A 17,500-nucleotide genomic window follows, 5' to 3' on the forward strand; every position below is an offset into this window, starting at 1 on the left:
ATAAAAACATTTTAAAAATATACTTACTTATTATATGGAAGATAAACCTGGATTTATACTAAGTTTCCTGTTGATGGAATATTTTTCATTCACTTTATTTTTTATAGGAAAAAAAGAACATTTAGGTTACTTCAGTTAAATTGATTCTGGTTTAGTCACAACCCATTCAAATGAGACATACACATGTGCATATACATGCATGTTTCCTACATGTGTCACATGTGTTACACATGTGCTAAGATATTCATGTGCTGTTCAAACATTGATGTAATGCTCAAGAATTAGGTTTATTGTAGGGAACCAAGCAAAATTTAAAACTGTTTATAGATATTAGTGGCAAATACCTTTAAAGAATATTATTACTCAAAGCAGTCGATCTGAAATTCAAAAACTACTGGTCAGCAGTGTGTCTATGTGACCGTTTGTATTCTTTCATAAAAAGGATCTTTCTAGACAACAACACCTCATAAACCTTGGATTGCAAACTCATTGATACAAAGAAATTATTTTCTTTTCTGTTAATCCAATTTTCATATCATGTGGAACCAGAGAGTTATGAACTTTTAACACAAAGTTAATGTCCAGAAATATAAAGAGTGTAAGAAGTGGAAACAATTTGCTGACTTTGCTATTGAGAGCTTTTCACAAATATAAAACTTAAATACATTAGATATTACTCCTGCATTCAATGAAGTAGATACACTAGACTCATCTCCATTTTGGATACATAAGCCCTTTAGTATATCTCAAAGGGATTATAAATACAAAATGTCCTTAAAAGGTGAAAGAAATGATAGGGATGCTTCTTTATCTGGTAGTTGCCAACAAATCCTAATTATTTCTTGTGGACAGACATTTGTCCAAAATTAAAGTCAGATATTCATTTTCTTTCAATCTGATTCCTATTTCAGTTTCATTCTGGATCCAATTCCAGTCTGTTATTTCAACAGCTGATCTAGCAGCTCAAACTAAAGACTGTGTCTACAATAGCTTGAGTTATCATAGTTAAGACATACTTGAAAGATTATATGGCCCTTATGGATATGGTCTGATTCTTTGAAGAATTTCATGGAAATACAACCAATATCATAATTACAATTATTATTATTCTATGAGATTTTTATGTTTGTGTAGGTTTGCTGGGTTTTATTCAACACAGTGTTTCACCACATGTTGCAGTCCTTTGTCATTTCCCTTGTGAAGTTCACTCTGTTAAAATCAGCCTTCCCCACTTCTTCCCATACCTTTTTTGGTCTTCCTCTTACTCAGATTTCTTTCACTTTGAACACTTTATTCAAATATCATCCACCATATATATCACATGTCCATTACTAGCACAGTCTTTTCTTTTGCATGCTACAGCCAATTCCTTTTATACTCAGTTTCTCTCTCAGCTCATTTCTACTCAATCATTCATAGACACAAACATATATCCAATGGAGAATGCTCATCTCTTTTCTTTCCAGTTATTACATCCCTCTGCATCCAATACTCATGTTTTGGCTACCATACACTATTATACTTTGTACATAAGTATCATACAGTCTGTTTTTTTCTTGAAGAGAAAATCCTCTCTGCTTGCAGAGGTAACTGCTCCCTGAACTTTTTCTACTCCTATTGATATTAGCTACTTCGCTTTCAGAACACTGTTAATTTGGTCACCTGGGTAATGGATCCTCACACTTACTTTTAGGGAGCTTTCTAAACATTTGAAAGAATAATTTTATGGGTACTCTAATTACTAATCACCCCAATTACGAAATGCTTCAGCATGTATACTGCATACAATGTCTTTCTTCAATGTCAATCTGTCTGTCATCCCAGTATTCACCTTGCACGCAGTTTATATTTGGTACATTGTATGACATTCCTACCAACTCTTTTTCTGTATATTAAGCATGGCCACTAAACTTTTGTTTCCATTTCTACTTTTGTCCATGTTACTTTAAAAAATTTTTCAATTAAAGGTTTTGTTTTCACATTTGGAATTTCTTCTTTAATTCTTCAACAGATTCAACTATGAGAACTATGTGTCTGGCTCTTCATCAGTTATGATAACAAGTGTTCCAGGTTATTCAATCAATGGAACACCCAGCTCATGGAATTAACATGCAAATGGCTGAGCACTCTACAGACATGCATACTCTTAATGTAGTTCTCTGGGAGATTCAGTATGACACACTGAATGTAATAAGGCTGGCCCTTTGAATTACACATACAACTCATAAGTGGACTGGAGCGACAAGAAATAAAATGTCTTGCTCAAGGACACAACAGGTATTGAACTCATGACCTTATAGTCATGAGTGAAATACCCTAACCCTTAAGCCACATACCTTCTGTACTATGAAAACTAGGTCATTAAGATATATGTTTCCATTGACAACTGGTCTTAAATTCTGCCAAATGGTCTAAAGAACTATAAAAAAATAGGAGTAAGTGAGAACCGAATCCTGATGGACAGCTAAAATCCTCACTGAACCTACATTGCTGACAGATATTCAGAACATGACTTACATGGTCCTCATGAGAAATTCATCTACCCCTAATTTTCTTAACCAAACTACCAAATGTGGAACCTTGTTAATGGTTTTCTCTGGGTCAATGAATGCTGAATAAAGTGGTTTACTCTTTGTTAAAAAATCCATGAGCTGTCACAGTAGGAAAAGGACATAAAAAATATTCCATCCTGACACAAACCAGAACTGCATCTCATCTGAATTTATTCTTAATAATTTGTACTAAAATTTCTTTTATTTGCATATGAGAGTGGGCTGAAAAGTTCATAGGCTGATTATGAAGGAATAGGGCTAAAGCTGGGAAATCTTGCATGCATTAATGTCAACACTTTTCATTAATAACTGCATTGTTTTTTTTTCCAAGTAAGCTGACATTTGACTGTTCAAAGACGACTTAAAAAATAACTAGTAACTATTTTTCTTGAAAATGAACAAAACTTGGCATTATGGCATTATCAAGTATTTGCAGAAAAGGGGTTTAGCCCCCAATGATATTCATACTGACCAGATTGCTACATTAGGGGATGACATTTCAGCTTTATCAACAGTGCAAAAGTGGGCAGCTGAATTTAGGAGAGAAGGGAGAGTCTTGAAGATGACCCAAGATCTGGACATCTTGCATTTGCCACTACTGAGGAAAACATTGATTGTGTTCACCACATTGTGATGGATAACAAGTGATTAACTATAAATCAAATAGTCAGTGCTATTAGTATATGCCATGAAAAAGTTGAGAATATTCTGCTCAATGAACTTGGTATGATGAACGTTTCTGCTTAGCAGCTGCCATATCTTCTGATACCTGATCAAAAGTGCACCAAGTTGATCACATCACAGAAAAATCTAGCAATGTTTGAGACAGATCCTGCTGGTTTGATTAAACATTTCTTAACTCAGGATGAGTATTGGGTTCATCATTTTAAGCCATAGGCAAAGAGACAATCCATTGCAGTTGAAACACCTCCTCCTCAGCGCTCAAAAGAAGGCCAAAGTCATTTCCTCTACAGGAAAGGTGATGGTCTCAGTTTTTTTGGATGCAAAAAGTATTGTATTTATTGAATATCCTTAAAAGGGCCACACCATCAATGGAGAGTACTATGTCAACTTGCTGAGGCAGTTACAAAAGGCTCTCAAGACCAAATCCCCAGGAAAACTGATGGAAAGGGGTCTTGTTTCATCAGGATAATGCTCCAGCACTCAAGCACTTGCTTTCAATGGCTGCTGTGCATGGCTGTGTCTTTGAACTGATTAATCATCCTTCTTATTCTCCTAATTTGGCCCCATCTTACAATCACCTGTTCCCCAACATCAAAAAGCAATTAGCAAGGAACCAGTATCACAGTGATGATGATGATGTCATATCTACCGTTGATTTTCTTGACCAACAGGATGAAAGCTTCTTCACCAATGGTATCCAAGCATTGCAACACTGATGGAACAAATGTGTGGACCACAAGGGGTACTATGTTGAAAAACAAACCCCATTTGGTCACACTCCATGAGAGTATCTTGGTCAGCCTATGAATTTTTCAGCCAATCCTTGAAAGTTCGACAATTCTTTTTAACCTTTATAGTTGCTTCTTTTTCGAGCATCTCTTTTACTTGTGTGATAACTGATGACAATACTGCCATGCCACTTGGTTGATTATACAAGAGATTACTGAATAAGCAGTCCTATTTTGTTGTCTATTATCATTATCTCAGCAGCTTATTCCTGCTAGTTTGGTTACTTTCTTAGCCTTCATATCCTTAACTGCTATTTTTATTAAGTGGTCAATTCCAGTGGATGGTCCCTCTGCTGGGCCCACTTGGTGTAGTCCCTTTCTTTCCCAGCCATTCTACTCAATCAGCAACTTCTCATAGCAGCATTTCCATAACTTTCTCTTCACATCAGTGAGGCTGAGTACACCACCACCATTACACACATACTTTCCACTATTATGAGCTGATTCAAACTGATTCACTGCTTTGCAATCCAGAACACCTCAAGCTCTGATTCTCACTTCACAGAATTTTAGCAAGCATTTTATTTTCAGCTTCTCTCCTAGTTAAGTAGAGTTGATGTCTAAGTCTCTCTGCCAGCCTTTCTTCCGATTCTTTCTGGCTCTGTGTATATGCTTTTATGCTTCTGTTTATCTATTTACTTTTATTTGGAAAAGATTTGTTCTGTTCCAATAATAGCTGTTATGATAAACTTCACAGTCCTTTTATACATAAGTCACTGTTAGACAGTGTCTTTCTTATTGCCTATTTTAGCTTACATGACAACTAATCAGTTTAGACCTGATGACTGATTGTAAAACATTACAACATCTCATTTTAGACATTATTAATGACTAATAAAACATCACAACAAATCTGATTAGATTAACTCTCCAAGAGATATGATACCAGTTCCATAATGCTACAAAACAGTAGTGTAGTCCTATGGAACTACCCTCACTCTATAGAACTTCTACATCAAACATATGTCCTCTGTTTGCTTTACATATCCATTCATCTTGACACAATTAATTCATGGAAACATCAGCTGACGCTGTCACTATCCACTGCCTCTATTCACTTTTCTCAGTTAATTTTCCTTCAAACTGTCACTCAGGCTTGCAGTGCACATCAAATGAATCATGCTACGTCCAGCAAATATAATAATACAGCAAAACAAATTTATGTCTTTGAATGTGAAAGCGAAAGTGGGTAAAAACATGCACTTGTCTTTAGTGAATTGTTTATTGCACAAAACACAGCAGAGTTAGTGAAAACAGTGCAGGTACATCTGCTAATTAGTGGAAACAATGCATATACATCCACTAATTAGTAACAATAGTGCATATACATTCACTAATTAATGAAAACAGTGTATCCATCCACTAATCAGTAAAAACTGTGTACACATCTATTAATAATTTCCCACATATTACCAGATTCCTGTGTTTCATTCCCTTGTTTTTTAAACGTACCATCACCTTTACGACCACTTAGATGAGGAGTGTCTAAAAGGAAGTTGGATGATGACGATACAGGTTTTGGCAGTCTCCTTCTCCAACCTATTGGCATATTGCGCCAGTTTTGAACAACTTCAGACAAAACAATGAACGAAGAGAAAAATAAAACAATGAAACAATAAAAAGAAAAAACTCAAAACAATAATAAAAAAAAATTTTGAAATCAAAAATAAACTTCAAATAAATTAAACTTGTCATTTGCATGTTTAGAAATGTTTTCGTTTTGTAGTGAAAAAGGCTTATGACACAATTTAAGGTAACAGAAAGTTCAGTTATGACAGAATAGCTACATCAACCCCAGTTGGGGTCTTTAACAGCTATTATGTAGCTGAAATCTAAAATTTTTTTTTTTTATCTCTAATGGAATATTAAATACAGAGACAGTATGAAACTGAGCATAAAAATCTCACTAAACCTAGTTTAGTTCCAGAAAGCAAAGTCTGATGTGTATGATCTGATACAGTGACACATAACAAACTTTGTGCTACCTATGTTGTTCTGTATTCTGAAATTAAAGCTTCAATTCAACTCATTATTAATATCTTTCTTTATTTTATAATTTAAATATTTTAGTTTTGGAATTGTACAGTAATTTCAGATTACTTAAATGTGTTAATTAAGAAGAAAAAAATCATGTAAAATGTAGTATTTCCTCTCATCAATGAAATCATAGGCTAAAAAACAAAACAATAAAAAACATGAAGAAGACAAAAATTTACCTAGACAAGTTTTGTTATCTTCATTAGACAGTATAAAGCCTGGTCTGTGACATTCACAATAGTATGAACCATCTACATTCTCACAGATCTGTTGACAATCACCATTTCTTGAAGCACATTCATCAATGTCTGCACAAAGGGAAAAGAATAATTCAGAAAAAAATGTTAGTTTAATATTGACAGAATTGTGTAATAAAATGATGTGGTTGGAGAAGAAATGAGAGAAAGAGGAAATGTGATGTGAACACGTAAGACAACATGAGATGAAGTTTGTGATTGATGCTGCTTATGTCATGAAAAGTATGTCTTGGTGTATAGAGCAGTGTAATGTTGATTTCTTGAAGAGATACATTATATCTTTGCACAAACAATGACAGAACAAGAGCAATTGATCTTGGGCCAAATAGAACTATGAAGGGTCTTGGAATTTACAGTGTCTTGTAAACATACAGCTGCCTATTTCTCTGTTATGTCCATACAGAGCTAATCAAGAGTATGCAACACTATTATCTTCTAAATCCATCTTATCAATAATAACACCAATAATTATAATAAGTTGCTTGGACTAGTGTCACTACCAATACTTTGTTTTAAGTTGATAAGTATAATTCCATGTTCAGAGTGGAAGACAACAAGTTAAAGTATAATGGTGTTTCCCCGTTGTTTTACTATACGATAAATTAAGGTATATCAAAAATTTGCATTTTCTAATGTCACCTTCTTATCTATGAATGTCTTTCTAGTGTAGTATCATCAGTTTGTCACATTCTACTCAAACTATAACAAACTTATTCTTTACGAATACTCCAGCGATGGTGGTGGTGGTGGTGGTGGTGCAGGCTGTCACACTGCACCCTATATACGTTATCATGCACTACATACAGGAATGTGTGGTATTCACCATCAACTAGGCAGAGACATGGTGTAGCAGGCAAAATAGATTTGTGGGTCAGCTTGGTCATTTAGCTGGCTGCCTACATGCTGTAGGACTGAACTAAGCTGGGGCTATGGAATAACAACAACTCCAACTGTACTCTACCCACTCAAACCTTTCAGTTGCATCCTTACATTGTCACCCACTCAGTGTTTCTTGCTTTCAAGCACAATGACAAATCTTATGAGGAAAGTACATCCTGGGGATCTGCTTGCTGTTCAATGGAACAACTTTCCTTTTGGCTGTGTCTTTTCAAACTCACTAAAGCGTATAGAACCCTAAATAATTTTACTTAATTAATACAATATCTGAGTGGTAGAGCTCTTCTTGTCAATTAATACACTTACCTCCTTTCCTTCTCTCCCAGACATATCTGAATAGAAATATTTTAAAATCACATGCCACCCTTTAGCTGAAATCTCAAGATGTATGTCAGCTCATACGTAACATTTTTACCCTCCACCCCACTTTTTTTGATCTACTGTGTGACTAAAACACCTTTCAAAATGTACTGACACTAAAACCCAGACACACACACATACACACACCCCTATATAAAATACATTAGAAAGACATGTTTCCAAATCTTTACAGAGTAAAAAAAAAAGCAAGAAATATCTAAAAATTAGGAATGATGAATGAGTTGAAAAAATTCAATACGAAATGTATGAATGATGTAAATTATATATGTGTGAGGTGTGGGTGTATGCTTGCAATACACTCTGAATTGGCAAAAGATGTTGAAGATGTGTACAAGTTCACACACACACACACACACACACACATATGTGCATGAGTGTGTTCATGTATGTGTGTGAGTGCACTTGTGCGTGTGTGTGTGTGTGTGTGCGTGTGTGTACATGTGTGTGTGCATGTGTGTGCGTGCGTGTATGTGTGTGTGTGTATGTGTGTTGATGTATGTGCTTGAATTAATTGTCTTATACATATAAAGCATATATGCTGATATAAATTTTCAAATTCTTTTATAAATTCAAAATGTATTGCACTCAGATTATATGCATCTACATATTTTAGATGTGAGTATATATCTATAACTGTCTGCCTGCCTGATTGTATGTATGTATATATGTCAGTCAGTCTGTGTGTGTGTATGTATGCTGGTATGTATGTAAGCATGTATTTATGTGTCTTTGTACCTATGTATGTATACAGGTATGAATGCGAAGCAGCTTTTTGTTTAGATATATCAAACTGAAAAATGTCTTTATGCAGTTCTTTACATATTTTTATTTTAATTTTTCCTAATTTCCAATGAATTTTTCTCTTCTTAATGGAGATTTTATGTGAATTTTTCAAGGGCTAATTTATTTATGATTGAAGGTCATGTGATCCTATCATGTGAACCTATCATGTGATCCTGTCATTAAGGTCTATAGTATAACTGCTGACTACGATATTCTGCTTTTAATGTAACCATGAGTCTTGTAATATATGCACAAGGAAATCTCTATTTAGACTGACACAACACATTCCTGTAGGTTAATTAACCACCTGAAACAAGGAGGCATGGCAATATATTGCTTTATAAAAGCCATAATATATAATATTGGTTAGTAATTTGGAACTATTGATAGTTTTTTTCTCCTTAGGTAAAAATATGTCCATCAAAACATCAATTGTGATTACCATTTATCTGAATATGTTATCAGAGATTTTCCCCATATCACCAGATTTTTAAAACTAAATGACACTTACTAAAACATACTTTCAACAAAAGTTTTTTTAAAATTTAGTTTTCATGCATAATTTGTTTTTTATGTATATTTCATTGATCCCAACAAACATTGAAACACAATGACCATCTGTGTGCATTGATGCTGCAACTATTTTCATGCATATTTACAGGGCTTGTTACATTTCAAACACCACATACAGTAAGAACACAAACTAATTAATACTCCACTGGCTTTCATATATTTCATTAGCATAATATCTCAGCAATAACATTGACCTTATTTATCTTATGTATCACTACTGGTAAAAAAAAAAAAAAGAAAAAAAAAGGAAAAAAAACAAAGAGAACACTGTTGCTCTCTGCATTTTTTATGGTGAAAGTAGCAAGGAAGTGTTTGTAATTTGATACAGAATAAATATCTCAAGGGACAGTGCTTGTAAAGTAGCAGTTTTCTGTTTTATTTGACAATATTTACAACTTTTCCTGATATGAAATATTACTCAGAGAGAAAGAGGGAGAGAGAAAGAAAGAGAGAGAAGACACATGCACACACACACACACAAACACACACATACACTGCAAGATTCCCTGCAGTTTCTGTTTATTAATTCAGTTTCTGTTTATTAAATTTCAATCACAAGGTATTGATGAACTTGAAGTTATTGTAGAAGACACTTGCATAATATTCAATGCAGAGGAACTGAATCTGATTCTAACTTTTTAACCCCCAAAACCATTCCTCTACACTTGCACTTAAATTCCCCATTATTTACTAGAATACAATGAAAATCATCTATCATGTCATTAACAACCCATTTGTAATATGGATCTTTAAGGTCTCCTAAGATTCAACTAAAAAAATCTAATGGTTATGGGTGGGGGCGGGTGGGGGGGTCTTCATCTTGGCATCTTTTATTGGTTCTTTAATTTGCAATCCTACAAAAGTTTCAGTTTAAAATTTTGTTTCAAATGAAAAAAACTGAAAATTTATGCAAAGCTGCTTGTACAAATCTATATTTTTATTAAAAAATTTACAAAATACCAGTAAAAGAGCATTGTTTTAGATTTGTTACAAAGTTACAACATAACTTTTAAAATCCTTCTTAAGAGGTTAGCTATGGGCATATAAAATCCCAAATGTTAGTCATCATAATTCTAATGTCCCCTTTTCCATGCTTGCATGAATTGTAATTTGTCAAGGCAAATTTTCTATGGACAGATGCCTAACTGTCAATTGTTTCCAGGTAAGGTAATATTTCCCCACGGACAGACATACTTTCAAAGAAGATTGGAAATGAAGGACACCACTAGCATGTGATGTCAAGACAATGACACACAAACACATACATACGTACACACACATGTACATATATGTATACATATATATATACAATGTGCTTCTTTCAGCTTTTATCAGCCAAATTCACTCACACAACTTTGGCCAACCAGAGACTACAGTAGATTACAAAGAATCATGCAGTGGGACTGAACCTAAAGCCATATAGTTGAGAACCAAAATTCTTAATCACACAGCCATGCCTGTACTTAAATGCATACAGTGGTTTCATATTTTGGCACAAGGCCAGCAATTCTAGGGGCAAGGTATGTTGATTACATCAACCTCAGGGCTCAACTGATACTTATTTTATCGACTCCAAAAGGATAAAAGGCAAAATCGTCCTCAGCAGAATTTGAACTCAGCATTTTGCCTGGTTTGCTAATGATTCTGCCAACTTGCCACCTTAAAAAGTGGCCAGCAAGCCCCCTACAAGGAATCAATGCGCTTAAATACATATATTACAATATATGGAACTTTTGAATAACTACCTTGAAAATCAACAATGGGTGGTATTACTTTGAAATTAGTGCAAACTAACCAATTGGGTTTGTAAATGTTATTTTAAACAGAAGTTCTGCGTTATTAGTTGTTTTAAAAATTTCTAAAAAATGAAAGCACAGTCAGTCAGTCCCTGATATCTTAATATTGTTGTGCTTCTCAAGCCAATCAACCTCTAATCATTTGCTTTGGATGGGACACACTTTGTTAAATTAGGTCTTTCCTAGTTTTGCTGCAAAAAAGATGCAGTAAAAAATATTAGTTTTGTCACTCTGTTCTGAGTTTAAAATCTGCAAATTTACTTAAGTTGGTATTACTTGCTCATTTGCAAGGTTGATTAAAGAAAGTGCTTGTTATATACTCCTCAACTACAACTTATGATCATGTGCCAGTCTAAGAAATCAATATTTTGTGGTAAATAATTAAATGTTCCTTCCTAAAGAATTTTATAAACTTTTTCTCTATAATGCTATCATACAAATGTTTCTTTTACAAACAGATTTTTCCCTTTAAATTTGATAATACGTGTTTTAGAAATATTATGCAAAAATATTAGATACGTAAAGAGGGTATTTATAATGTTATTTATCCAGCAATTAGACATATTATTGTAGTTTAAATTATAAAAATTACGGACAAAAGTTAGAACTATTATAAATTACAGTACAGAGCCTTTATATGTCATACCAGACCTTTAAGCATGAATATTATTTTTGAAGTCAACATGTTTGAAAATTTAAATAGCAACTTATAATTAGCATTAAATGATACTTATTTAGATATTTATTAACATTAATGAAATTTCTTATCAGGAAAGACAGGGGAAAGCACTCCATAGAGTTAGACTTTCTGTAGACTACTGAAGTAAAGCCCACTTAGCTCTGTATCTCTTAGTCTTGTATATTTGATTGTCTGGAACTTTTTGTTGTAAAAAAAAAATTTTTTATAAGAAATCAGTGGTTGCTGAATTCATTCTGCCATTATTTTCACCTGAGTGATAAAGGATAAGGCCACTGCCTAAGCGTTTTGCACCTGCCTCAACTTACACACACACACAGGTGTGTGTGTGTTGTAGGGGTGTATTTCTATATGTACACACACACACACACACATACATATATATATATATATATATGTATATTTCCTCAGATAAGAGGAAAAAAATCTATCAGAAAAGAACTCTATCTCTCTTAAAAAAATTTTGATAAGCATAACAAATGCGCAACCGGTAAAAAGAACTTTCACCTAATTAAATTACTTAAATTACTTAAATTATTTTGTCAGCATTTTCTTCATTTCCTTTTTTATATATCACAACTCATGTTCCACATCTCCTTTTTTAAATATATATATATATATATATATATAGTCCAAATAGAAGTTGAAAAGGTCTAAAAGACTTTTACAGGAAAGACCAGAAAGATGTCTAAAATCTGTTCTGATTTGAAGAACACTTGTCACTCATAACAGGCACTATGGTACAGTTTATATAAGATTCTTCACAGAAATTGAAGTAAAAAAAAGCTCCATTGCCTCCTTAAGAAATGAGAAATTAATCCTTATATCTTGGCCAACAAATAGCAAAGGTGAGCATGGTAGATGTGCTGCCAGAAATAAGCATTAGTTGATGCCAGCTATGTTGTACAGAGAAGCGGAAACCCAAATATCAGACATGCACAAGTTGTGTAAGGAGAACTGGTCAGCAACAGGAATGGAGTTTTTGATCCAAACAGATCAGGGGAGACTCAAAGCAATCCCTGATCTGTTTTACTTACCAGCAAGAATCCCTTGGGCATGCGATGGTAGAGAACTGAAGACCAAGATGTCTCATGTATGGTGCTCCCAGTCCACAGCAGAGGGAAAATGAAAGAAGCCCGCCCACTGCTGTCAATGTCACAACCAAGTAAAAAGGAACAACAACAGCATGCCATAAGAACAGAACAACAACAACAACTCCAAAAGTAAGGTTGTAGCAGCAGCAGCAGCAGCAGCTGTGAAAGCAGGAGCAGTAGCAACATCAGCAGCAGCAGCATGAACAAAAACAGCAACAGAACCTTCTCCTCATGGCAACAATAACAACAGGAACATCTTTACTGGCAGCAATGGAATCTTCTAACTGTAGCTCCAGCACATCACATGACATAACTCTACCACCTCAAATCACCCTGACATGTCTTGTGATAAGAGTGACAAAGATGAAAAAGTGGGAAACTGTCTCTGTGAGAAGAGAGACAAAAGGACAAAACAAATCTGACCTCACATAAAATTGAGAGATATGAAAATAGGAAAAAATTTCACAACATCAGCATCACTGACAACACTAACCTTGCAAACACTACAACAAACACAAACACAATCCAATCTACTCTTAAGTCAACAATAAGAACAACATTCACAAAGTGAACATAAAACGTCATAAACTGCACAGCCATAAACACAAACAACAATGAATGAACTCGGCATAAACAGCAATGCACAAACATTGCACATGATGGCTACATGTTACCTATAAACTCACATGGAAATCCTAAAAACAACATCAAACTTGTAAACTCTAAGAATTCCTAAAAACAACATAAAACTTCTAACAGACAATAAACAAAAATTGTACGAAATAAAACTGGTAGAAATACTCATAATAAGTTAGAAGTGCAGATCACCTGTTCTTCCACAGGAATAAGGTAAGTAGTTCTTACCTCTTATCCAACTTTATCGAACATAACCATACTCAGAAGAGGCAGTCTGAATGCAAAAAAACCCTCAGGTTACACTGGAAGCAATGCCACCTTCTGCCAACAACCTGAGGTTACTAGACATAAACATCCTGAAAGCAGAGGTTAAGTCAATGTTGCTGGATGTGAATACCAGTGATGATCATATCTTCCCACTACTAACCATCTACTAGCTGCATTTCTTTAGGCCTCAAGAATCTTTCTTGGAAACGTCCTACTCCTTGATTAGTTGGGGACTGCAACAGTATCTTGGAGGCACTGGAACAATGTGGAACTAGCTAATGGAAGATAGAGTGCAAAAGCTTCACATGCCTTCTCAGATGTTTCCAATTGTCTGACAGGAAATGACTGGATTTCTCAAATGTGCCAATGTGGACATAGGACAAATTGCATCAGGTCATCCAGATCATACCTGAATAGAGTATTCTGTAGGCCAAAGAAAAGGATAGTATTGTTTTCTTTAATTCAGTCAACCTTGATAGGTTTCATAAACAGGAACCTGATTACTGGAATTTAAATGTGCCTTTCCCAAGGCTTACTGAGACCAGATTAGCAAATTAGTTAAGTGGGTGTTGCCAGAAACAGTTGTCAACAACTGAGCAACTGAAGTAGAACTGATAAAGTTTAGTAAAGGAGTAGCAATATTAGATTAGAAAGAGGCTTAGTTAGAATATTAAAAGGTCTGTTTAAGGGTGATTCAGCTATTGTTATTAGCACATCTCACAATTACCTGATACCTTCCTCATATCTTTGTCATTCAGACATGTTTCTCAATATTTTTGCCCACAAAAACACATTTCATGGAATGATGATGTACCCAAGATTGATTCATTGCTGGGATTTAAGCAAAATATTTTGACTGTCCCTATTTTAAACTTTGATTTTAAAAAAAAATTTTGAAAAAGATTGGAAATTTTAGAATTTAGGTGATGGGAGGGGGGAAATCTAAAAAATATTTTTTCCATTATCATATGAATTCCCATGTGAAGAACAAAATTCATGAACATTTTCTGAAAATTCTAAAAAATAAAAAAGTTATGTGGAGTTATATGGGTTGCTTAAAGCAGAATTCTACCTTTATTACCACCTCTTCCCTCATGTTATTGAAAAGTTGTATTCTTTGTAATTAAGTAGAAGTAATTTGGTCTTTAGCATGTTGACCTTTATGTTGCTTGAAATGCTATTTCTCTGGACTGCCATATTAGTTTGAAATTTGTGTTTAGTCAAAAATGACCAATATGATCCTACTTGTTTTGGGTCCTTTTCTCAGCTACCACACCACAACTTACAGTTCTTGGAATTCTTTCATTCTGCTGCGAAGAACACATAAAAAATGTCTAACATAGAGACATCAAGTTTGTAGGGTAGACCATCCAAACTAGGTGATTTGCCCACTGTGCAGGTAGCCATCAATTCCTGTGTTCTAGTGGGTGTGGTTTATTATTATTTTTTTCTTTTGCAACACTCAACATCAGTTGTTAAGGATCATGACAGGTTGTTGAGATTCACATTGAAGTTTATCCTGTGACCCAGCCTATCTCGCATCTTAAGCATGTGAGCAAAATACCACTGAAAAGCCCTTCCCCATTTGTTTGACACTGAGTAGTGCATTCATCATAATCTATCAAAGACCGAATTGTGGCTTTGTTTCTACTTCTGTTCCTCTGCTACTCAAATTTGTCAAACAGCTTTCATTCCTTTCATGCCTTAGAGCAGACACCTTAACTCTGATAACACAGCTTTCTTGCTTCATAATAAAGAATTGGTCAAGGGCTAATATTGCTGAAAGCACATCAGTTTTGTGGGGAAAAATATTGAAAAACATCAATATATATCTGAATGACAAAGATATGAGGAAGATATCAGTTAGTTGTGAGATGTGCTAATAATAATAGCTGAATCATCCTTAAATCACACACTCAACAAAATTATTATTATTTTTTTATTATTTGCATAATCATAGAACACAAATTTGCAAAAAAATTCTAAAACTTCCAAGAAATAGAAAGTTATGAGGGTTTATATTGAGTGCTTAAACCAGAATTCTGCTGCAAAATGGTTTTGTGTTTACTAGAATGCTGACCAGTAACGAGGATGTCAGATGAAGATGATACATAGAAATAATTGTCTGTAAGAGCAACATAAAATGCTGTCAGTGGATCCCTCAAATAACTCTGTAGATGCAGCTTATGTCACCATGGTTCATGTTCCTCTTTGGGAGGAGTCTTGTGAGGATTTAAAAAGGGATTGGGAAGGTGCTGTGTTTTATGAAATTAAGATGGTTTTTAAACTTGTTAAACTTGTCCAATATCATAGCACCATAGCAAAGCTCCTGTTAATGGAGGAGAATGTGAAACATTTTGTTTGTATTTTGGTTGGGTGCAAGGCTGGTTGTCATGAAAGTACTGAAGCTAATATGGTGGAAGAAGAAACCCAATGAACAACTTTTACCTCAGCTAACAACAAACAGTTTCTCTTCTTGCTAAAGGTAGGCTGTAACAAGTCATAGTATGCTGTATGACAAACCCATTACTTTTTATGCCATCACTGAAAAACAAACTTTACAATGATAAAAGGTGGTTTTCCTTAGCACAGTAGTTTCTCATGAGTTTAGGGATTTTAAAGCCCTATACTTTACCTTCTCACTCACATCACTCATTTCACAAGCTTTTCACTTTGAAAGGAGTAAAACTCATTTGAAAAGTAAAGTAAAATACTACTTCATGGCTATATTCAATATAAATCTATGACTATTTGATCAGTAATTCAACATATTAATATATTGGTGCTTATTTTTCAGCCAAATCTGATCCTACACACTCCAATCATGACCATCCTTTCTTTTATTTCTGGTGTTCTGTATCTAGAACTGCATTGCCCAGCATATACTTTCCTTTCTTTAGATGGCAGATTGTGACTTGAGGAAGATTTGGTTGCTATTTCTAGCAGTTCATGACTTGATTAACCTTCAGACAGTTACATAGGTATTCAAATATCTATGCATGTGTTTGTGTACACGTATGTGTGTGTGTGTGTGTGTGTGTGTGTGTATACATACAAACATATATGCATCATATATGTGTATATGTATAGATATATATATATGTGTGTGTGTGTGTTTATATGTGCATGTCTGTGTTCTGAAATGAACCCATTGTAACAAACTATCCATTGTATTCTATAAAGGATCTAATCAATAGTTCAGTCCCCAACCCCTTTCTCCCTACCCAACCATGCCCACTCCACATGCTGCAGAAAAAACAATAAAACACAAATTTACAAAGGTCATTAAATACCTCAGCTTTCCCATGATCGCAGTGTTTTACAGTTTGTTTATTTGTTTATTATTTATTATTTTCAAATATTTTTTTTTTCCTCTTTGCTTTTTCCCCTTGATCTTGCTATTATAAACAACATTGTTATGTTGGAATGATAGAAAAAATGGTACAAGGCATTGAACAGTGTGTGCATACGCATACACACAGACACCCATGCACAGAAAATACAAACACACATATATGCACACACACATATAATTATTAATGGTAATAATGACGATGATGATGATGATGATGACAATGGTGATTATGATACTTAAAATCAGGGTGGGAATTGAAAGTAATGAAATCAATGTGTGCACTCACATGCACACACACACACACACACACACACACACACACACACACACACACACACACACACACACACACACACACACACACACACACACAATGTGTATGCAGAAGCGCATAGCTATAGACACACACGCAAGAACATGATGATAATGAAGATGGCGATGTAAACAAGAATAAAAAAATAATAAGCAATAGATACAAACAGAAACACATACTCATGCACACACACACACACACACATGCATACACACACATGCACACACACACACATGCATACACACACAGACCTAGACATATGTATGTATTCACACAGACATATATACATGTATAAACACATACACACATGTATACATATATATCTATCACACACACACACATATATATACACACACACACACAGACACACACACATATATATATAGGCAC

General features: G+C 34.5%; 1 protein-coding gene across 4 annotated transcripts in view; it reads right to left on the minus strand.

The window, feature by feature from the left end:
• Positions 1-17,500, minus strand: part of LOC115218584 (fibrillin-1) — a 653,797-nt gene that overhangs the window by 238,967 nt on the left and 397,330 nt on the right. For all 4 annotated transcript variants that reach the window (XM_036508171.1, XM_036508172.1, XM_029788478.2 and 1 more), the window contains exon 9: positions 6,241-6,369. In XM_036508171.1, coding sequence (XP_036364064.1) covers positions 6,241-6,369 — 129 coding nt within the window. The remainder of the gene's footprint in view (positions 1-6,240; positions 6,370-17,500) is intronic.

The sequence above is a fragment of the Octopus sinensis genome, linkage group LG13, assembly GCF_006345805.1.
Source record: "Octopus sinensis linkage group LG13, ASM634580v1, whole genome shotgun sequence".
Classification (NCBI taxonomy): Eukaryota; Metazoa; Mollusca; class Cephalopoda; order Octopoda; family Octopodidae; genus Octopus; species Octopus sinensis.